Here is a 22,734-nt window from a genome sequence, read left to right as displayed (position 1 = left end):
TTAAAAGGTTTTCCCTGGAATGGGGGATAACTGCTTAGACCCCGTAATATGGGGTCCTTTTCCAGGCAGTTTTCACCGATTTGAGGGAAAAACTGCTGACATTTTCCATTTCCTCTGAACAGGTGAAAAGCACCAGCAGGAAGGTTGGTGAGGTGGTGGTTGGGTTTTGATGGGCAGGCTTGCGTCTGTCTGGGGATAATACGGTCTACAGGGATTGGTGGGGACCGGATGTTTGTAAGTAAAATAGTTCAGTGATTCAAATACCACACCCAACCCTGACTTACAGAACCCTAGCCAACAATGGCTCCACCCCGGGTTTGGGTATACATTTGCAGCTTAGGAAAGTTTTAGCCAGACCTCCTGTTGGGTGTTTCACAGAGCAGCATCTTCTGGAGCCATGTTTTGTACGCAGATTCAACTTCAGTGCTGTGCCTCTGGAAATAAACTGGTGAGGGCGTGGTGGCAGTCTTAAATATCTCAGAAGGAGACCAAGCATTTAGTCCTTCTCCACCTCTGAGCTGGAGGGGGGGTTGGGATCTTTAAGATCCTGCAGCCAATCTCAAAGGGGGCTTGGGGTGCATTGGGCAGGTGCAAGGAGTTTGGTACAGGGAAGAGAAAGGTTAGTGAGGTTAGGTGAAAGTTTTAGTTAAACAATTAGAATTCACCAGTTATAGTTAGCTCAAGTTGATTTTTATTGTTGCGTCCCCTAGAATTCAGGAAAAAAAATCTAAAAAATAGGGCCTACTTACCAGTCATTGTCCTCCTTATCACTGTATGATGCCTAGCAAGTTGCAAGCATAATTGCAAAAAATCTTTTTTAGAACATGCTCCTTTGGGAATGGACAAAGACCAGCATGCTTACAATTGCATGTTTAATCACAATGTACATCCTTTCCTTTTTACACATCACTTTGTATGGTTAAACAAAACATTACCTTGGTGTCACTCACAGAGGTCTGCAGTGAGACTCTGTGTCGGTCCATCGTTCGTAAGGAGGTGTCAGTTCATTGGTCGTGAGATGGTGTCAGTTCATTGGTCGTGAGGCGGTGTCAGTTCATTGGTCGTGAGGCGGTGTCAGTTCATTGGTCGTGAGGCGGTGTCAGTTCATTGGTCGTGAGGCGGTGAGAGTCCATCGGTCGTGAGGCGGTGAGAGTCCATCGGTCGTGAGGCGGTGAGAGTCCATCGGTCGTGAGGCGGTGTGAGTCCATCGGTCGTGAGGCGGTGTGAGTCCATCGGTCGTGAGGCGGTGTGAGTCCATCGGTCGTGAGGCGGTGTGAGTCCATCGGTCGTGAGGCGGTGTGAGTCCATCGGTCGTGAGGCGGTGTGAGTCCATCGGTCGTGAGGCGGTGTGAGTCCATCGGTCGTGAGGCGGTGTGAGTCCATCGGTCGTGAGGCGGTGTGAGTCCATCGGTCGTGAGGCGGTGTGAGTCCATCGGTCGTGAGGCGGTGTGAGTCCATCGGTCGTGAGGCGGTGTGAGTCCATCGGTCGTGAGGCGGTGTGAGTCCATCGGTCGTGAGGCGGTGTGAGTCCATCGGTCGTGAGGCGGTGTGAGTCCATCGGTCGTGAGGCGGTGTCAGTCCATCGGTCGTGAGGGAGAAATCTGATTCCTGGTCCTTGTTACTCATTGCACAGTAACAAACCCGCCTGAGAGCTCTGCAATGGCCCACAGTCCTGTTACCAAGCCTTGCAAACCACCGAAGTCCATACAGAGTGAATACAGGTAATTCCAGGCAGCATGGGAAGAAGAGTACTTGTTTTTGAGTGGCCAAAAGAGAAAACCACCTGTTTGCTTTGCAAAGAGAAAGCAAATGTTCGAAAGAGATATAATCTGGAGCGGCACTATAAAACTCAACACGCAGGATATACTGAGAACTTCCCATTGCACTCAAAACTGCGTTCAGCAAGAGGCTTTGTGAAAGCAATCGCTTCTTTCCCAGCAGAAGCTCTTCCTTTGCCAAATGAAGGAATCTGAGGCTGTTACAGAAGCATCATTTAAAATAATGCTACTTGCTTGACCAACATAAGAAGCCATTCACAGAGGCAGAGCTAGTGAAGAAATGTTTCCTTTCAGCAGCTGAAATTTTGTTTGAAAACTATAGCATCAAAGACAGCATTGTAAAAGAAATCAATCCATTACAGCTATCGGATTCCACTTGTGCACGCAGAATAGAGGCAGTGGGTGAAAATGTCCAGGAACAGGTGATCAAAGCAGTCAGAGAGTCACTGTTCTTCAGCATTGCCATGGATGAGTCCACAGATATAGGCAATGTGGCCCAGTTATTAGTTTGGGTGTGGTATTTGGACCAATCGTTTCACCCCAAAGAGGAGTTCCTGTGCCTTCTACCACTGCAAGGGCACACAAGAGGAGAAGATACACTGGACAGCATCTACAACTACTTTGAAACATATCACATACCACTGGACACTCTTGTCAGCATCACAACAGATGGGGCTCCTGCCATGGTAGGCCATGACAGAGGCTTTGTATCTCTGCTTAAAAAAGCATACAGGACAGACTGTGATAGACTACCACTGCATTAGTCATCAGGAAGTTGTGTGCAAAATTAAAGCTTGGCGACCCGAATAACGTCCTAAACCTTGCAGTGAAAAATGTTAATTTTATTTGTGCCAAAGCCCTTAACCATAGACTTTTCAAAACTGTGCTGCAGGATTCTAAAGCTGAATATACAGATCTCCTGATGCACACTGAAGTGCGATGGCTAAGCAAAGGGAAAGTTCTGGAGTGGTTCATTGCTTTGCTTCCTGAAATTGAACACTTTGTAAACTGCAGAGGTCAATCATTCCCAGAACTAAAGGATGTGAAATGGCTTTTATTTCTCCATTTGCACACCTCAGTGCTCTCAATTGGATGCTGCAAGGCAAACAGCAGCTTGTGTGGTTCATGTTGAATGGTATTTACTCATTTGAAAGTAAGCTTGTGCTATTCAAAGAACAACTGGATGTTGCTGGCTTCACCCACTTCCCAAAACTGTTGGCTGTGACTCCGAGGTTTCCAAATGCATGAGAAATGCTGCCAACGCTAAACCTTGGTGCATATCTTGCAGAAATTTCTGAGTAGATAAAAAGGCGAGTTTCTCAATTCAGAGCCCTCACCCTTCTGTTCCGGCTGTTTGAAACCCCTGGATGGCGAGCGCACGAAATCTTGATGAGGTTGAACTTATTGTCATGAAGGGGTGCAAGCACAAATGGAGCTGATAGACGTGCAGCACAATTCAGCTCTCAAAGCATCTTTTTTGGGGCAGGCACCAGAAGAATTCTGGAACATTGTGCCTTCTGTCAGATTTCCTGTTCTTTTTACAGTGGCCCAGAAAGTAATTTGTATGTTTGGGTCAACATATGTTTGTGAATGTTTGTTTTACACAATGGGACTGTTGAACAGTAAACTCAGAAATAAGGCAACAGACTTACATATGGATCAACTCTTAAGGCTTGCCGTTTCAGACGGTCAGGACACTATTAGGAGACATGAAGTGTAACATAAGTTCTTAGTATATCTTTCTTTGACGTACCTATTTTTCGGTCTCAGTTACACCTGTGCTGAGTATCCGCTTAGCGAGGATTACCATGCATTGCCTCTTAAGAATGCGATTGTATGATGATAAAAATGTATTGTCAAAATATCTAGCTTTGTACTTACATCTGGCTTTGAAATACAGTATTGTCTAGTAATGTGTTTTTTTTTTACACCAGTAGCCCTGCCCCTTCATACCGCCCACCCCCCAAAGGCCCATCGGTGCGCCCCTCGGCCCCAAACCAGATTTAATTTTGGCCCCCAGCAAAACGTTTTGAGCCCATGCTCTAGAGGGTAGAGGATATAAAGACTTTCTCAACTCAAGAACCTTCTTGCACCTTGTCAGAACCACTTCAAAGATTTATTCCCAAGGTTCCTTAGTATTTTGCCTCAATGACCCTGTAATATTTCAGACTTTCTTCGTGAATTCAACATCACCAGCTATGCTAGGTGTCAAATGATACCTAAAATACTACTTACATCGCACTAAACAATTCATGTGAAATGACCAACTGTTGGACTCAGATGGACACACTCGTAAGTGCGCTCCAGTCACGATGACAGCCATCTTTCAATGAATTTCAGATGCAATCCAGTTCTGCCACTCAGACTAGCAAGCCCCTCACAGAGAAAACCAGGGTACACTCAACTTGGGCAGTTTCCACCTCAACTACTTTGTTTGCAGAAGTGTCTCTAGAAAAGCTATTTCGTGCTGCAACTTGGAAAAGTGTGCATGTACAGAGCTTAAAAAATCTACTCGACCACTTGCTGTGGCAAGTTGTATTTGATCAGGTCGAGCTGTTTTTAGGACTTACTCGCCCCTTCCGGCAAGTTGACAAAGAGCAGGTGTTCTGTTCAGTTAGAAAGTGGAAGGGAAATAAAACATGCCTGTAAATCTTGTTCTTGTATGTCACATTTGCTCTTTATACACAGACAGAGGTCAAAAGTCAGTTTGTCTTACAATTAATTTTCCTTCTGACTGCAGAGTTCCAGAAGTTTGTAAAGTGAACTGTCTGACCTGCTACAGTATGTCAGATTTTTCCTTGCACACAACATTTAAATGACTAAGTCAAAAAATATTTTAATAGGATGAAACAAATCAGAATACTTTACGTGTTGATGTGCAAAGGATATGTTTTCTGACACCCAATTTTCACAGATTAATACACTATATAGTTTTGTCAGTAAAGCTGCAAGTTAGTGGAAAGGTTTTTTTTGTACATTTCTTGGAAATATACTGTGTGTAGATGACAGTATGCTACCACATCATGGTTTAGTAATATATATTTTTTTAAAGTGAGTGTTTAAAGAAACTGAGAAACACTCCTGCCCTGATGTCAATGTTGTTAGTAAACTAAAAGCAAGTCATGGGTCATGTGTCCCTATATGTGGGCTAGATGCTTGTGATACATGCAGCAGACTTTAGTCTACTTATTCAATCAAAATATGTTTTTGTTTGTGCTGCAGAAATGCTGAACTCACATATGTGAGAATGAAGAAAAAAGCAACTCTGTATATTTGATTACACAATTTGAGACCAGTTTACGGGTCAAGTAGATTACAGTTAGGTCAAGTAGATTATTCAAGTTACTTGACCTGTAAGCATAGTAACATTTTTATGATTTTTCAAGGCCTGATATAACTCATGCAGCCTTATTACCTGGAATTGTCACAGCACAGAGATACAGTGGTTGGACAGGTTATACTACTCCACTTATTTCAATAAAGGGAGCCTCTTTTAGCTCCATGTGTTTATGCATTTATGCAAATTGTAATGTATGATATATATATTTATTAATTTGCATATGAATGTTGGGTATATATTTTCTACCCACCATCCACTATTTGTGCTAATTCTATAAGATATACAAATACAGTAACTGCTTGCTTTTCTGATTCAAGCATGTGAATCTGTGAAACATCCAATACTGGAGAAAAAAATAAGTCACTTGTATCTGCAGTTTTCTAGTATTGGTTTCTTTTATAAATTCACATGCGACCCACCCTCCTCCCTGGAGAGGCACCACTTCTAGCTCTGGATTATTTATTCCCACTTGTGTTTGAAAATCTGAGGGACTCCGCCTCTGTTGAGAGTGTTCTAGAGCAGTGATTCCCAACCTTTTGACTTCTGTGGACCCCCAGTTTATCATTACTGGAATCCGTGGACCCCAACTGAATCATTATTGGAACCCGGGGACCCCAACTGACTCATTATTGGAACCCGGGGACCCACCCACTGAGTCATTACTGAAAGCTGGGGACCTAATCTGTTAATATTTTTTTAAGCCGTTGCGGACCCCCTGAGGAGGCTTTGTAGACCCCTAGGGGTCCCCGAACCACAGGTTGGGAACCACCGTTCTAGAGGGTGCTGTCTCCTATTTGGTTACAGTTAAAATACCTTTTTCATTTGCCATTATAGTCTACGGTAGTGTGATATATATACTGCTTTACTATAGTACCTTGGGACTACTACTTTGACGATGGGGAATTATTTAAGCCTGTAAATCTATGAAAAATAATACAAATGCTGTGCATATCTCACCATCAAGTGTTGGGCTCTGAGTGTTACAAGTTGTTTTTCTCAGAAGTCTTTTTTCGAGTCACGGGATTGAGTGACTCGTCTCGGTGATAGTGCACAAGGGCATCGACTCCTTTGTTTTCTTTCTGCCGTCTGGTTCGGACATGTTCCCTCTCGCTCTGGGACTTTAAATTCGGAAACTCTATATTATCTCAAACTTTTCTCATACTGTCTGTATTGTTTCGAATGTGGTTTCTTCTACACTCAATCAGATAGTACCATCGAGATCAAGGAAACGCCCTTACGGGCACTCGTGCCCTCCTTGGGCTTGCTCGGACCTACTGCGTCATAGCCTGATGGATCGGACTCCATTCCAATTCTGTCCTCAGTGCCACGCTAAATTTCCTTACACCAACCAGCACTTGGTCTGTAATCTCTGCCTTTCTCCGGAATATCGAGAGGAAAGCTGTGAGGCGTGTCGGTCTTTTCGATTGAAGAAAACACTACGTAATCGAAGGGCACGAAGACTGGAAATGGCGTCAAAGCACACACAGTTTACCACCGACACCCTTGAAAAGGAGCAGGCACAGACAGCATTTTCGACCATAGACTCCGACTCTGAGCTAGGTTCAGATGACGACAGCCAGCCGATAGAAGCGCAGTATGTGAGTACACCTGCCCCAACACCCACTTTTAAAAAATCAGGCAAGGCCTTGAGTGCATCACTGCTGTCAAGCTATGGTTCCACCCGAAAAAGACTAATCGTCGACTGACCCTTGGGTTCGGTGCCGAAAAAGGCCAAAACACTCGAACAGGTTACCACACCTGTTTCGGTGTCGGGTTGAGCCGAACAATTCAAACCTCAGCCTTCGAACCGAGCCGATGCCCACAATCTTTGGATCAGAAAAGAGTATGCTCTGCTTCGGAGCCGAAACCTCGGCCAACGGCTTCGGAGCCGAAAACAACATCCTATACAGAGGAAACAGGACTTTCGGCTCAAATTAAGCAGGTGCCCAAAACATTCACTGAACATTCCTCTAAGGGCACAAAACACACTTCTGAACATCAAATGGAGGAATCAGACGTTCAACCTATTTTCGAGGTTATGGACAGCAGCAGAGAAGAATACAAATCCAGAGAGAGACTGGGAAAATTATTACTTCTCCGCCTCCACAGACTGAAAGAAAGCTAGCATTTCAAGAGACTCTTGATATTGCCCCACCAACTGCAAAAATTTTCAAGTGGAAGGAAAAGCCGAAACCTCTTCAGCTTTCTGAACCACATTCACCATAGCTTTCTTTTTCACCACAACCTCTCACTCCACTACTACTACCTTCACCATCACACACTCATACTCATTCATAAGGAGACACTGTAGACCCATGGGACATGTACGACTCAGATCCTATACCATCAAATGATACAGATCTCTACCCTACTAGACCATCCCCACCAGAGAATAGTACAGTTTTATAACCAAGTAATATCTAGGGCAGCTGCATAGCATGGGGTACAAATGCATGTGAAACCTTTAGAATAGGATTTTCTTTGTAATACACTATCCTTAACTCATAAGCAATACCAGTGTTTACCAATGCTTCCTGGTATGCTTAGGCACGCAGAAGAAATATTTAAAGAACCAGTTAAAGCTAGGCTTCTAATGCAGAGGGTTGACAAAAAATATAAGCCTGCACCAAGAGATCCAATTTACATCACACAACAATTACCACCAGATTCTAATGTGGTCAGTGCAGCCAGGAAGCGTGCCAATAGTCAGTCTTCGGGGGATACCCCACTCCCTGACAAAGAAAGCAGAAAATTTGATGCTGCGGGCAGTAGGGTGGCAACACAAGCAGCCAACCAATTGTGTATTGCCAATTCCCAGGCCCTGTTGGCAAGATAGATACGACAGGGCATATTGGGATGAGATGCAAGAATTCTCGCACTACCTACCCAAAGAACACCAACAGCGGGCACAGCAAATTGTGAAAGAGGGTCAGGCCATAACAAATGATCAGATTAGGTCTGCTCTAGATGCAGCTGACACTGCAGCAAGAGGAATTAATACCAGCATCACAATTAGACAACATGCATGGTTGAGGTCCTCAGGTTTTTAAAACCGGAAATACAACAGGCAGTCCTTAATATACCGTTATAACAAACAGCAGCTGTTCGGACCAGAGGTGGACACAACCATTGAGAAACTCAGGAAAGACTCTGAGACAGCAAAAGCCATGGGAGCCCTTTATACCACACCATCTCGGGGTTCTTTTCGGAGACCGCAATTTAGGGGAGGTTTTAAAACCCAGACTGCAGATGCTTCCACCTCCCATCCAAAGCAAGGACAGCAGTACTACCCAAGAGGGTTATTTAGAGGCTCTTACAGAGGACAACATTTCAGGGCCAGAGGAAAATATGCAGCCTCAAAGGATGCTTCCATACCCATCAAACAATGACTTCCCAAACATCCCACAATCCCATACGTCTCATGTGGGAGGAAGACTGCAACAATTCCAATCATACTGGAAAATCATCACCACAGATCAATGGCTACTCTCAATTATCCACAATGGTTATTGCCTAGAGCTCATCTCCGCTCCACCAAATATTCCCCCTCGTTCTCACAGACTCTCTCCAGAACACACTATTCTACTAAAACAAGAGGTACAATCTCTATTACTCAAGGGGGCAATAGAAATGGTTCCCATCTCACAGCAAGGGACAGGAGTATACTCCATATACTTCCTTATATCAAAGAAGGATGGTACTGTCAGACCCATTCTCGATCTCAGACCTCTAAATCTATATATCCTGTCAAAACATTTTCACTTGGTCACTCTACAGGACATCATTCCCCTGCTACACGAACAAGATTACATGACCGCGTTAGATCTAAAGGAAGCATACTTCCACATTCTCATACATCTAGCTCACCGCAAGTTTTTAAGGTTCGTAATATCAGGCAACCACTACCAATTCAAAGTACTACCCTTTGGAATAACAACAGCACAAAGAGTGTTCACAAAAATGTCTAGCTATAGTAACGGCATACCTCAGAAGACACCATATACATGTCTTCCCTTATCTAGACAATTGCTTAATACAATCCAGCACCATTCTAAAATGCCAACAACACACACAATACACAATAGATACCCTACACACATTAGGATTCACAATCAGTTACCAGAAATCTCATCTTCAGCCTGCACAAATTAAATCTTATCTATGTGCAGTCCTCAATACTCATTCAGCATTAGCCTACCCAAATCCACGATGTGTACAGGCTTTTCAATACCTCATATCACAAATTCAGGTCAGTCAAACTTACACAGTAAGATTTGTCATGAAACTATTGGGAGTGATGGCATGATGCATAGCAATAGTACCAGATGCAAGGCTAAACATGAGACCACTGCAAGAGTGTCCCTCACAACAATGGTCTCAGGCACAGGGACGCTTTCAGGATCTAGTGTTGTTATTCCGCTAAACTTACATTGTAATAGTGGAATCACAACAACTTAACAAAGGGGCAGCCATTTGAAGACCCAGTGCCACAGACCATAATCACAACAGATGCATCAATGACAGGTTGGGGAGCTCATCTCAACAATCTAACGATACAAGGGGAATGGGACTCAATACAAAAAACGTACTGCATAAACCACTTGGAATTATTAGCGGTGTTCTTAGTCATCAAGGCATGTCAACCACAGATCATACACAAAACAGTCTTAATAAGAATAGACAACATGGCAACAATGTATTATCTAAAAAGAGGGGGGGGCACACTTATCCCAATTGTCCCTTCTAGCTTAAACAATATGGAAATGGGCAATTCACAACCACATTCACCTGCTAGCGGAATACATCCCAGGAATACACAACCAGGTAGCGGACCTTCTAAGCAGGACGCAGCAGCAAATATACGAATGGGAGATTCACCCACAGGTAGTTCAATATTACTTTCAAATGTGGGGAACGCCAGACATAGACCTTTTCGCAACAAGCGAAAATGCAAAATGCCAAAACTTTGCATCCAGAAACCCACACCCTAAGTCCAAGGGCAATGCTCTATGGATCAACTGGTCAAGTATATTTGCTTACGTTTTTCCCCCTCTCCTGTTAATTCTGTTTCTGGTCAACAAAATGAGTCACACTTCCCTCACCATGATACTCATAGCTCCCACAAGGGCACGCCAACACTGGTACACAACACTCCTAGATCTGTCAGTAGTACCACATTACAAGCTTCCAAACAGGCCAAACCTGTTAACTCAGAACAGAGGTCAAATCAGGCATCCCAATCCCAGTGTGCTCAATTTGGCTCCTGAAATCATAGATTTTGGAAACCTACAGCTTCCATTAGAATGTATGAATGTTCTAAAACAAGCACGTAAGCCAACAACCAGACAGTGCTATGCAAATAAATGGAAACCTAAAAATATAAATCCACTTCAAGCATCAGTACAAGATATTGTGTGTTATTTGCCTTATTTACAAAAAGCAAATCTTGCCTTTTCCTCTATTAAGATTCATCTAATGGCCATATCAGCCTACCTACAAAACGAACAGCATACCTCTCTGCTTACGTTCCTGTCATAAGAGTATTTATGGAAGGACTTAAATGCATTATTCCACCTAGAACTCCACCAGTTCCAACATGGAATCTTAATATTGTACTCCCAAGACTTATGGGTCCCCCATTCAAACCCATGCACTCTTGCGCTACTTTCTTTCTAACATGGAAGGTTGCTTTCTTAGTAGCAATTACTTCCTTGAGAAGAGTAAGTGAAATTCTGACATTTACTCTAGAAGAACCTTGCTTCCAAGTACACAAACACAAAGTAGTACTTAGGACAAATCCAACATGTTTGACTAAAGTGGTTTCACCTTTTCACCTTTTCACATTAATCAGTCAGTGGAATTGCCAGTCTTCTTTCCACAGCCAGACTCTACTGCTGAAAGAGCTCTACACACTTGATCTTAAAAGTATTATGTAGACAGAACAAAGGACTTTAGGAAAACTACACAACTTTTTGTTGCTTTCCAACAACCTCAAAAAGATAATCCCATTTCAAAACAAGGATTCGCTAGATGGATTGTAAAATGTATTCAAACTTGCTTCCTTAAAGCAAAAAGGCAGCTATTAATAACTCCAAAAGCACATTTCACTAGGAAAAAGGGTGCCTCCATGGCAATCTTAGGAAATATACCAGTGGCAGATATATGCAAAGCAGCCACATGGTCCACACCACATACATTCACAAAGCATTACTGTGTGGTTCTGTTATCTAGACAACAAGCCAATGTTGGACAAGCAGGGCTAAAATCACTATTTCAAACTACTTCAATGCCTACGGGCTAACCACTGCATACTTGGGAGGAAAACTGCTTTTTAGTCTCTGCACAGAATGTCTATCTGCAGCTACACATGCCATCGAACGGAAAATGTCACTTACCCAGTGTACATCTGTTCGTGGCATGTAGTGCTGCAGATTCACATGCGCCCTCCCACCTCCCCGGGAGCCTGTAGTCATTGTAGTACTTATTTGTACATATGTATATACATTTGCATGGACAACTTATTTATTTTTTACACATCTATAATTGTACATAAACAATCTTTCACTCCTTAGTTCACCCTCCTGCATGAAAACAATCTAACAAAGGAGACGATGCCCATGCACACTATCACCGAGAGGAGGAGTCACTTGATCCTGTGACTCAGACTTTGAAGAAAACAACTTGTAACACTCCGAGCCCAACACTAGATGGCGAGATATGCACAGCATGTGAATCTGCAGCACTACATCCCAGGAACAGATGTGTGTGTGTGTGTATATATATATATATATATGTTCGGTGGCATGTATATATATATATGTTCGATGGCATATGTAGCTGCAGATACACATGCTGTGCATTATCCTGCCATCTAGTGTTGGGCTCTGAGTGTTACAATATGTTTTTCTTCGAAGAAGTCTTTTCGAGTCACGAGACCGAGGGACTCCTCCCTTTCGGCTCCATTGCGCATGGGCGTTGACTCCATCTTAGATTGTTTTCTTTCCGCCATCGGGTTCGGACGTGTTCCTCTTTGCTCTGTATTTCGATTCGGGAAAGTTAGTTAGTTATCGGAAAATTTGGGGGGGCGTGGCCAACTGCCGGGAGATGGCGCACGCTTGATCTCCTAGCTCCGGAGGGGCCGCTAAAACTCTTGCAGAAAAGCGTGCCAACTCCGGGCGACACAGCAACGGAAAACGACCGCGGGGCTGGGGACGGACCCCGGAGGCCGCCCGAACATCGTCCTTGACCCGGGACATGCGTGGGCCGGAGATCAGCCCGTCTGCTCTGTGGCGGGCTTGCGGACTTCCTTGCCGCGCTGAACCGGGGCCTCGAGTGATGTAGGGGGTCGCGGCTCGGCCGGCGCGAGCCGATGGAGCGGCCCCGGCTGATCGAATCTTGGCGCGGGGGGCCGGAATTGTGAGGCCCCCCCGGGAGGAGTGAAGAGGCGGGATAGGGCGGTGCCCGGCCCTGAGAGCGGTGGAAGGAGCCAGAGGAGCCCGGGGAGGAGAGGCGCGGGCCGCCCTCTTGTCCGACGGGGACTGGGCCCTGAAGACGGCCCCAAAGGTGAGGAGGAGAACAGGTGGCAACGTGGAACAGCTGTGGGGGCCCCAACAAGACGACACCCCGTGGGAGAACAAGCAAAAGTCGGAATAAAAAAATAAAAAAATTTGTAAAAAGGCACTACAGAAGGGGAGTGGCAGAACCCCAAAAACAGAAATAAAAAGAGTAAAGAAAATAAATGTGGAAACTGAAACTGCCCAGCCTAGGGAGAACGGCGGGCCCAGAGGCTTAGACCCCCTGGGAGCAATCACCGGAGCGGCTGAAGAAGGGGCCCAGTGGACTGGCAGAGGGGGTGGGCTTCTCCGGCACTGTGCCGACGGGCCCATCCTGATGCCGGTCTGGGGACCAAGATCGAGCCCGCGCTTGCTGAGACACTAGACCGTGAGAAGAAGTGAGCCTGAGTAGAGGCTCAGGCCTGCGCCTAGGGGTGCAGTCCTCCCCGGCCGATGCCCCCCCCCCCCCCCCCAACCCCCCCCCCAAGGCCCGTCACAAGAAGAAAATCATGGACACCACAACCCCCACCAGCGCGCAAAGAAATGGAAGAACAGCCCCTCCTGCAATCCAGCGTCCAGGAAACCCTGGACAGAATACTAGGAGCGATCGAAGACACAAAGACCACGCTACAACAGGACATCAATCAAGTAGCGGTCAAAGTGGGCCTCCTAAGGGCAGAACACCACAAACTGGCGGACAGGGTCAAGGAAACAGAATCTACATTGGCAATTGTTGGACCGAAACAGTTATCGGAAAATTTGACGGTATTGTTCGTGCTCGGTACCGGTTTAGTGTTAGCACATCGACACCGAAGAAAGAAGTACTCCGGCGGCCATTCGGGGCTTCCACTCTCCAGCGGGGCATGGTCGGCCTGACCGCTCCATCTTCAAACCTCATGGACCGGACCTCCTTCCGCTTCTGCCCCAACTGCCACGCAAAGTATCCTTATACAGACCAACACTTGGTCTGTAATCTGTGTTTGTCTCTGGAACACAGGGATGATACTTGCGAGGCCTGTCGGGCATTTCGATCCAAGAAAATGTTACGAGATCGAAGAGCTCGAAGACTCCAGATGGCGTCGACACCAGCCGAGCAGATCGACGTCAAGAAAGGGGAGAGATTCCCAATTCGCGAGTCCGTAAGTGAGCAGCCGAAGACGCAGCAACAAACTATGAGTAAACCAGCCCCGGCAAAGACTCACTCAAAAATAATAAAGGTCAAGGGGATGCCACCGCCAACAGGCCATGGCTTAACCCGAAAACACGGTGACCAAACATTGGCACCGAAAAAGGCCTCCCAGCAGCCGAAGACATCCAACTCCGGTCGAGATACTGTCTCCGAACAATCTCGGCACCGAGAGTTCGGCACCCCAAAAGTCAAGAAGGTTTCCTCAGAGCCGAAAAAGACTGTACAAAAAGCTTTGGTGCCGAAACATGCAGCCTCTGAGCCGAAACCAGGCTCCTATACAGAAGAGCAAGGCCTATCAAGTCAGTTGCAAGGGCACAGATTTGAACAAGAACTGGGCATGGGAGAGCCAGACCATACCCAGAGGAGGCTGCACATACAAAAGGACACAGGGAAAATCCAAATTCTTCCCCCAATAAAGATCAAACAAAAGCTAGCTTTCCAGGAGACGGAAATGCAGCCAAAAGCGGAAGTGGCTAAAGACAAAACACCACCAAGGTTCTCGCCACAGCAATCTCCATTGCATTCGCCACACCTGTCCCCAGTAGCGACACCCCCAATGATGCAATCGCCGTCACACACGGGGATGACGCAAGATGGCCCGGATGCATGGGACTTGTATGATGCACCGGTCTCAGACATATATGCAGGTGATTTCATAATGTAGCAATGCATGCAGAGCCCATAGAGGACGACTTTTTGTTTAACACATTGGCATCCACTCACAGCTCATACCAAAGTTTGCCAATGCTACCAGGCATGTTAAAACACGCCAAACAAGTGTTCCAGGACCCAGTAAAAGGCAGAGCCATCACGCCTAGGGTGGAGAAGAAATATAAACCTTCCCTCAACAGACCCTGTGTTTATCACACAACAATTAACTCCTGATTCGGTGGTAGTGGGAGCAGCCCGTAAGAGGGCTAACTCCCAATCCTCAGGGGACGCACGACTGCCCGACAAGGTAAGTCGGAAATTCGATGCAGCAGGCAAGAGGGTGGCAGCACAGGCAGCCAATCAATGGCGGATTGCCAATTCCCAGGCTCTACTGTCTCGATACGACAGGGCACGTTGGGATGAAATGCAACATATCGTTCAGCACCTTCCCAAGGAGTACCAAAAACGTCCCCAACAGGTTGTTGAGGAAGGACAAACTATTTCAAACAACCAAATAAGGTCGGCTATGGACTCAGCAGACATGGCGGCAAGGACAGTGAACACTGCAGTAACCATTTGTAGGCACGCATGGTTACGGAGATCCGGTTTTAAGCCTGAAATCCAGCAGGCTGTGCTAAATATGCCGTTGAACCAAGAACAATTGTTTGGGCCAGAGGTGGATACGGCAATAGAAAAACTTAAAGACACGGCCAAAGCCATGGGCGCGCTCTACTCCCCTCAGAGCAGAGGCACTTTCAGAAAGCCGCACTTTAGGGGGGGGTTTCGTTCCCAAACCACAGAGCCTTCCACATCACAAGCCAGACCCACATATCAGGGCCAGTATCAGAGAGGAGGTTTTAGAGGAACATATAGGGGTGGACAGTTCCCAAAGACAAGAGGGAAATTCCAGAGCCCAAAAACCCCACAAACCAGACGGTGACTTCAATGTCACAAACCCCCACCACTCAACATCAGTGGGGGGGAGACTTACCGCATATTACCACAACTGGGAAAACATAACTACGGACACATGGGTCCTAGCCATTATCCAACATGGTTATTGCATAGAATTCCTACAATTGCCACCAGATGTGCCTCCAAGAGCACACAATATTTCCAAACAACACTTAGACCTGTTACAACTAGAAGTCCAAGCATTGTTAGAAAAACAACCAATAGAACTAGTACCCAATCATCAAAAAGGAACAGGTGTCTACTCCCTGTATTTCCTAATTCCAAAGAAAGACAAAACGCTGAGACCCATATTAGACCTCAGAACACTGAATCTTTACATCAAATCAGATCACTTTCACATGGTAACACTTCAAGACGTGATTCCCTTGCTCAAAAAACAGGACTACATGTCAACATTAGATCTCAAGGATGCATATTTCCACATACCCATACATCCTTCCCACAGGCAATACTTAAGATTTGTAATCCAAGGCGTGCATTACCAATTCAAAGTGTTACCATTTGGGATAACAACAGCCCCAAGGGTATTCACAAAATGCCAAGCAGTAGTAGCCGCTCACATCAGGAGACAGCACATGCACGTATTCCCTTACTTGGACGATTGGTTAATAAAAACCAGCACTCAACAACAGTGTCTTCTACACACACAATACATCATAGAAACCCTACACAAACTAGGGTTCTCTTAAAACTACCAAAAATCACATCTACAACCGTGTCAAATACAACAATACTTGGGAGCAACACTCGACACACAAAAAGCGATTGCCACTCCAAGTCCACAAAGAGTACAAGCATTCCAAAATGTAATATTAAACACGTACCCAAACCGCCACTACCAAGTGAGGTTTGTAATGAAACTTCTAGGCATGATGTCTTCATGCATAGCCATTGTCCCAAACGCAAGACTACACATGCGGCCCTTACAACAGTGCCTAGCTACACAATGGACACAAGCACAGGGTCAACTTCAGGATCTAGTGTTGATAGACCGCCAGACACACCTCTCGCTTCAATGGTGGAATCCTATAAATTTAAACCAAGGGCGGGCAGTCCAAGACCCAGTGCCTCAATACATAATCACAACGGATGCTTCCATGATGGGGTGGGGAGCACACGTCAACCAGCACAGTATACAGGGACAATGGGAGGTTCAGCAAAAACAACTGCATATAAATCATTTAGAACTGTTAGCAGTGTTTCTAGCATTGAAAGCATTTCAACCGCTAATGGCCCACAAACACATTCTTGTCAAACCAGACAACATGACAACAATGTATTACCTAAACAAACAAGGAGGGACACACTCATCACAACTGTGTCTCTTAGCACAAAAGATTTGGCATTGGGCGATTCACAATCACATTCGCCTAATAGCACAATACATCCCAGGGATTCAAAACCAGTTAGCCGACAATCTCAGTCGAGCTCACCAACAAACACACGAATGGGAAATTCATCCCCAGATACTACAAACGTACTTTCTACGATGGGGAACACCAGAAATAGACCTATTCGCAACAAAAGAAAACCCAAAATGCCAAGACTTCGCGTCCAGGTATCCACACACGTAGTCCAAGGGCAATGTGTTATGGATGAGTTGGTCAGGGATATTTGCTTACGCTTTTCCCCCTCTCCCACTCCTTCCTTATCTGTTAAACAAATTGAGTCAAAACAGACTCAAACTAATACTAATAGCACCAACCTGTGCTCGCCAACCATGGTACACAACACTATTAGACCTGTCAGTAGTACCTCATATCAAACTACCAAACAGACCAGATCTGTTAACTCAACACAAACAACTGGTCAGACACCCGAATCCAGCATCGCTCAATCTAGCAATCTGGCTCCTGAAGTCTTAGAATTTGGACACTTAGACCTTACACAAGAATGTATGGAGGTCATTAAACAAGCTAGAAAACCTACTACAAGACATTGTTTTGCAAACAAATGGAAAAGATTTGTTTATTACTGCCATAATAATCAAATTCAACCACTACATGCTTCCGCAAAAAACATTGTAAGCTACTTATTACACTTACAAAAATCTAAACTAGCATTTTCTTCTATTAAAATACATCTCACAGCAATATCTGCCTATCTGCAGATTACACATTCAACATCACTTTTTAGAATCCCAGTCATCAAAGCATTTATGGAGGGTTTAAAAAGAATCATACCCCCGAGAACACCACCAGTCCCCTTGTGGAACCTCAATATTGTATTAACACGACTCATGGGTCCACCATTTGAACCCATGCACTCTTGTGAGATGCTATACTTAACCTGGAAAGTAGCCTTCCTAATAGCTATCACATCTCTTAGAAGAGTAAGTGAAATACAAGCATTTACTATACAAGAACCCTTTATACAAATGCATCAACATAAAGTGGTTCTCCGTACAAATCCCAAATTCTTACCAAAAGTTACATCACTGTTCCACCTAAACCAAACAGTGGAACTCCCAGTCTTTTTTCCACAACCAGACTCAGTAGCCGAAAGAGCCTTACATACGTTAGACATTAAAAGAGCACTAATGTATTACATTGCTAGAACAAAACAGTTTCGCAAAACAAAACAATTGTTTGTAGCCTTCCAAAAACCTCATGCAGGAAATCCAGTATCCAAACAAGGCATTGCCAGATGGATAGTGAAATGTATTCAGACCTGCTATATCAAAGCAAAAAGAGATCTACCTATTACGCCAAAGGCGCACTCCACTAGGAAGAAAGGCGCCACAATGGCTTTTCTAGGAAATATACCTATGACAGAAATCTGTAAGGCAGCCACATGGTCTACACCTCATACATTCACAAAACATTACTGTGTAGATGTGTTAACAACACAACAAGCCACAGTAGGCCAGGCTGTATTACGAACATTATTTCAAACAACTTCAACTCCTACAGGCTAAGCCACCGCTTTTGGGGAGATAACTGCTTACTAGTCTATGCACAACATGTGTATCTGCAGCTACACATGCCATCGAACGGAAAATGTCACTTACCCAGTGTACATCTGTTCGTGGCATGAGACGCAGATTCACATGCGCCCTCCCGCCTCCCCGGGAGCCTGTAGCCGTTTAAGTTTAATAAAACCTGTACATTTGTAAATTTTGTAAATACTTACTAGTTTTATACACATTATGTACATACATACTTACTCCATTGCATGGGCACCTTTACTATATACACAACTCCTACCTCACCCTCTGCGGGGAAAAGAATCTAAGATGGAGTCGCCGCCCATGCGCAATGGAGCCGAAAGGGAGGAGTCCCTCGGTCTCGTGACTCGAAAAGACTTCTTCGAAGAAAAACAACTTGTAACACTCCGAGCCCAACACCAGATGGCAGGATAATGCACAGCATGTGAATCTGCAGCATCTCATGCCACGAACACACACACACTTAATATATTTTCATCAGTGAAATGACAAATTTAAACTAACTGAAATTCACCAGTTCTAGTTATCTCCAGTAAATATAGCTTGTGCCTCTCCCGTGCACAGTGCTGTCATAAGTGGTGTCTTTTTCAGGGTTGACATTGATAGAAGTGATGCCCTCACTGATGTCATAGAACACGTAAGTTAAGTGATATGTGGTGTACTTGGCAGAGCAAGGCAAGCACACAAGTTAGTTACTTTGGGTCACAAGTTATAGTTACATGCTGCCAGGCCCTGTGTCCAACTGCCTAACCCCATGACGCACACATCCTTGGTTCTGTTTGCCTTCTGGGTTCTTGGGCTCAATGACCCAGGACACTTTCCGGGTTTTTCATGTTGTTGGGGGCATGCTGTATTCTTTGCAACCACCCACTACATAAAAAAAAAAAAATTGGGATATCCCGGTCTTCTTTAGGGGCACCACCAGCCAGAAAATATATAATTAAAAAATGACCTAGGGAAAACTTCTGAAACATATTAGGACCACAACCAAATTTTTACAGTAAACTCTTGCAACCCTCCTCTCTAATGGAAATGAGGTGGGCAATTTTTAAAAATATATTTTTATTAAAGATACAGCAGGCAGTAAAAAGGATACTACACCAGAAGTAGCCTTGCATGTATGCGGAATACCGCTTCAGGGAATGGCCTCATCAGCAGTTGTTTGGGCAAAGGTAGTCAGTTTTTCTTAAATTTAACTAAGACATTGTGAGTTAGTGCACTGTTATTTATAGACAGCATAGTTTCTGTTGGAATGGCACCTAAAAACATAGTTTTATTGATAAAACTGTATAGCTTACACATGATAATGTGAGAAGACCAGGTTTCTGTGAAAATCTATCACTTGTGCATCACCAGGTAAAGTATCTGGATTTGTTTTGATTCTGTCAAAATCTCCAGCACACCTCAGAATTCCATAAAATTTTACTTTCCTAACTGCTAAGTGTATACCGTTCATTTACAGGTATTTACATTTTGGTATGTGTTGCAAAAAAATGAATTCCTACAGCCTTTTCTTTCACTGTCGCATAATTCACTTTCCTTTTCTTTATATGACTGCAAAGCTAGAGGAGTTTCTAAACATCAATACTCATGTTAAAACAAAAAAGTAAAGTAAGAAGCAATTGGTCAGAAAACATAGCCTGCCATTTGACCCCTCTGTATTTGAAGCCAGCATGTGACAATGTAAGGCATCTTTATTTCTTATTTGGACTTTCACAACCCACCAGAAATTGTGTGGCAATGCACCAGTGGGTCGCGACTAACAATTTGGGGAGCCTGGGCTCCCACACTATTTTTTTAAACATTTTGGAGGCTGCCTGGGGAGCCACAAGGCCCCTGCGACCTCTGCCCTGACTCTCCAGCCAGCACCCATAGGTGGAATCAGCAGTTTTTTATTGAGTGAGTGATCTGGTGCCCACTCGTGGCACCCACATTTCAATTTTCGTTGGTGGCTGGGGAGGGAGGGAGGGGAAGGGAGTGGGGGGGGAGTGGAGGGGACTCTGTGCCCCAAAGCCGCTGCCGGTTTCCCAGTGGGATCTGGGCAGTTACTTATAATGGCACCACAGTGTCTCCTGGTTGGGGGCTGTGGAGGGGCATGGGGGGGGGGGTGTACAAGGCCTTCAGCCTTCTTTGACCTATCCGGATCCCCTGCCAGCTCCCTACCTCCTGCTGGTAGGAGCCTGCTTCATTATTTTGCTCCTTCCCCTGCAGCTTTTTTCTCTGCTTCTACCTGGACAGGAGAAACGTTGTGTTCTCTGCTCTGGATAGACTTCTATTCTCTGACCGCACTGTCCTGGGCAGGGAACAGCAGTGTCTCAGTGTATGGGGTCCTCAGGATATTGCTCTCGAGCTCTGTGGGTTGAGGGTCCCTGGAGCTGATCTTCGAGGGGTGGGGGGACAGTGCATGTCCCCATCCCCCAAGACAATACACTGGCCCCTGGGATGGGGTCCCTGGGATCTCTTAGAGGCTTAGAGTGGAGGGGAGGTGGGCTGTGCACCCCCTCCCCAAAATGAATCTATTGGCCTAGGCGATGTGGTCCCTTGGGCCGCTATGATGCTAGTCGGGGGGAGGAATTTGGGGGGTGGGGGGAGCGTTCCCCCTTTCTATTATATAAATACTGACCCATTCCCCTGGGGTCCACGGGCACTCACAGAGGCTGGGGGTAGAGGCCTGCACGCCCCCCTCCCCATAAAATGGCTCACCCCAGGGGGGTTATAAAAAAAAAAAGAAAAAAAAACACCATGGATCATTTGCGGGTCAGTGGCACTGATTTAAAGAAAACAAATGCCCTTTTTGCCCCAGATGTCTTCCTCACATGGCCTAGAACTCCTATGTTTATTTACATATTTATTTTAGCTGTTTTCTGAGAGAGGTGACTGAGTCCCTGAGTTCTACAATGTCTGCCACCACATCTTTCTTGATATGGTGGCAGTCAATCAGATCTTATGTTGACTTCTATCAACTCTGGATCCTCCATGCCGTGAAATAGCTATATTTTGAGTGTTAATTTCTCATTAACTACTGAATGGTTTTAAACCAAATCACAAAAAAACACTGAACCAAGATCAAGCTTTCTGACAAATTTGATGCAATTCTGTTCAGATGTTTTCCCAATTGAAAAATGGATGGAGAAAACACGTTTTGGGACCCCTCCCCACTTTCCTCTGCCCCCGCTTGGTGGATCATCCCAAAACGTTTCAGGAAGGGGCTGAGGTGGATGGGAACCCCCAATGGTGATACATGAATGAAAGAATCACAGCTCATGAGGAGCTTGTCTGGCGTCAAAGGGGCATCTATGGCGATTGTTTATACTTGATATAGTTTTGCTACCTTCAATGTATCTTATTCAGTTAAACAGCATTTGTCACAGTTGGTTACAGTGGTTAACATTTGTTACAGCTGTTCATTTGGTTGCATTCTTGGTAAACTTCTGAATCTTCCATTTACTTTGTATTTTGTTTCCTTTTTCTAGATCTGTTTGGCACAGAACTCGCCACCAACATTCCATTATGTGCTAGTAAATTCATTACACCGGATAATTACAAATGTAAGTTTGGAAAGTGCTTCAATCAATTGTTATTGAATTGCATTTTAAATACTTTGAAAGTTCTAAAATATTTGTAATACTAACCTAACAATGTAACAAGAACTGATGTTTGGTAATCAGCAAGCATATTTGTTCTTCTTCCCCTAACAGTATCATAGGTTTTGGCACAAAATACAGGTTCTCGATGCAGGCATCCTTATTAACTTTTTGGGGTATTGTATCCTTGATGGTTTCATCTTAGTATGGTATTGCTTCTCCTATGGTTTGCTCCTAGTGTCTCTTGTATGATGTGTTCCATTCTACCACTCAGGTGAGTAATTTTGTGTTATTCAAGACACAAAAACCCTATATTAAAGTGCATCTTCCATGGGTGGGGAATTATTGTAAGGATTTATTGTGGTCAGAAAGTTAGAATGAAAAAGGTAAGTTGAGAGAATCTCAACTTCAGCTGAGAAGAAAAGAATGTATTAATGTTCGCAAAGCTGTTAAAACGTTTTCTATTAAAGTTGGTGATTTGGTTAAAATCATTTTACCTGTGAGAGCTCACATGGTTTCACGTTTTAGTCAGTCACGTAGAATGACTAAAGTTTCCTGTAGTGATGCCAAGATGGAGGACAGGTAGGTTTGGAAGTTCAGTAGGATTGTAGTTGTGTATTAAGTGCTGACCTACCAACTCACATGGTGTCACTATGTATCGCACAATTTTGTCTCTATTCACAAAGTCACCTGGTGAGGAGCTGAAATCACACGTTG

General features: G+C 44.7%; 1 protein-coding gene across 8 annotated transcripts in view; it reads left to right on the top strand.

Moving 5' to 3' along the window:
- The window catches only part of NF1 (neurofibromin 1), a 1,379,374-nt gene that overhangs the window by 284,988 nt on the left and 1,071,652 nt on the right, over positions 1–22,734 (top strand). For all 8 annotated transcript variants that reach the window (XM_069226659.1, XM_069226655.1, XM_069226657.1 and 5 more), the window contains exon 11: positions 21,907–21,981. In XM_069226659.1, the coding sequence (XP_069082760.1) occupies positions 21,907–21,981 (75 nt within the window). The remainder of the gene's footprint in view (positions 1–21,906; positions 21,982–22,734) is intronic.

Source organism: Pleurodeles waltl, chromosome 3_2, assembly GCF_031143425.1.
Source record: "Pleurodeles waltl isolate 20211129_DDA chromosome 3_2, aPleWal1.hap1.20221129, whole genome shotgun sequence".
Classification (NCBI taxonomy): domain Eukaryota; kingdom Metazoa; phylum Chordata; class Amphibia; order Caudata; family Salamandridae; genus Pleurodeles; species Pleurodeles waltl.
The sequence above is the reverse complement of the archived record's forward strand: the minus strand, read 5'-3'. Positions and strand labels throughout refer to the sequence as shown.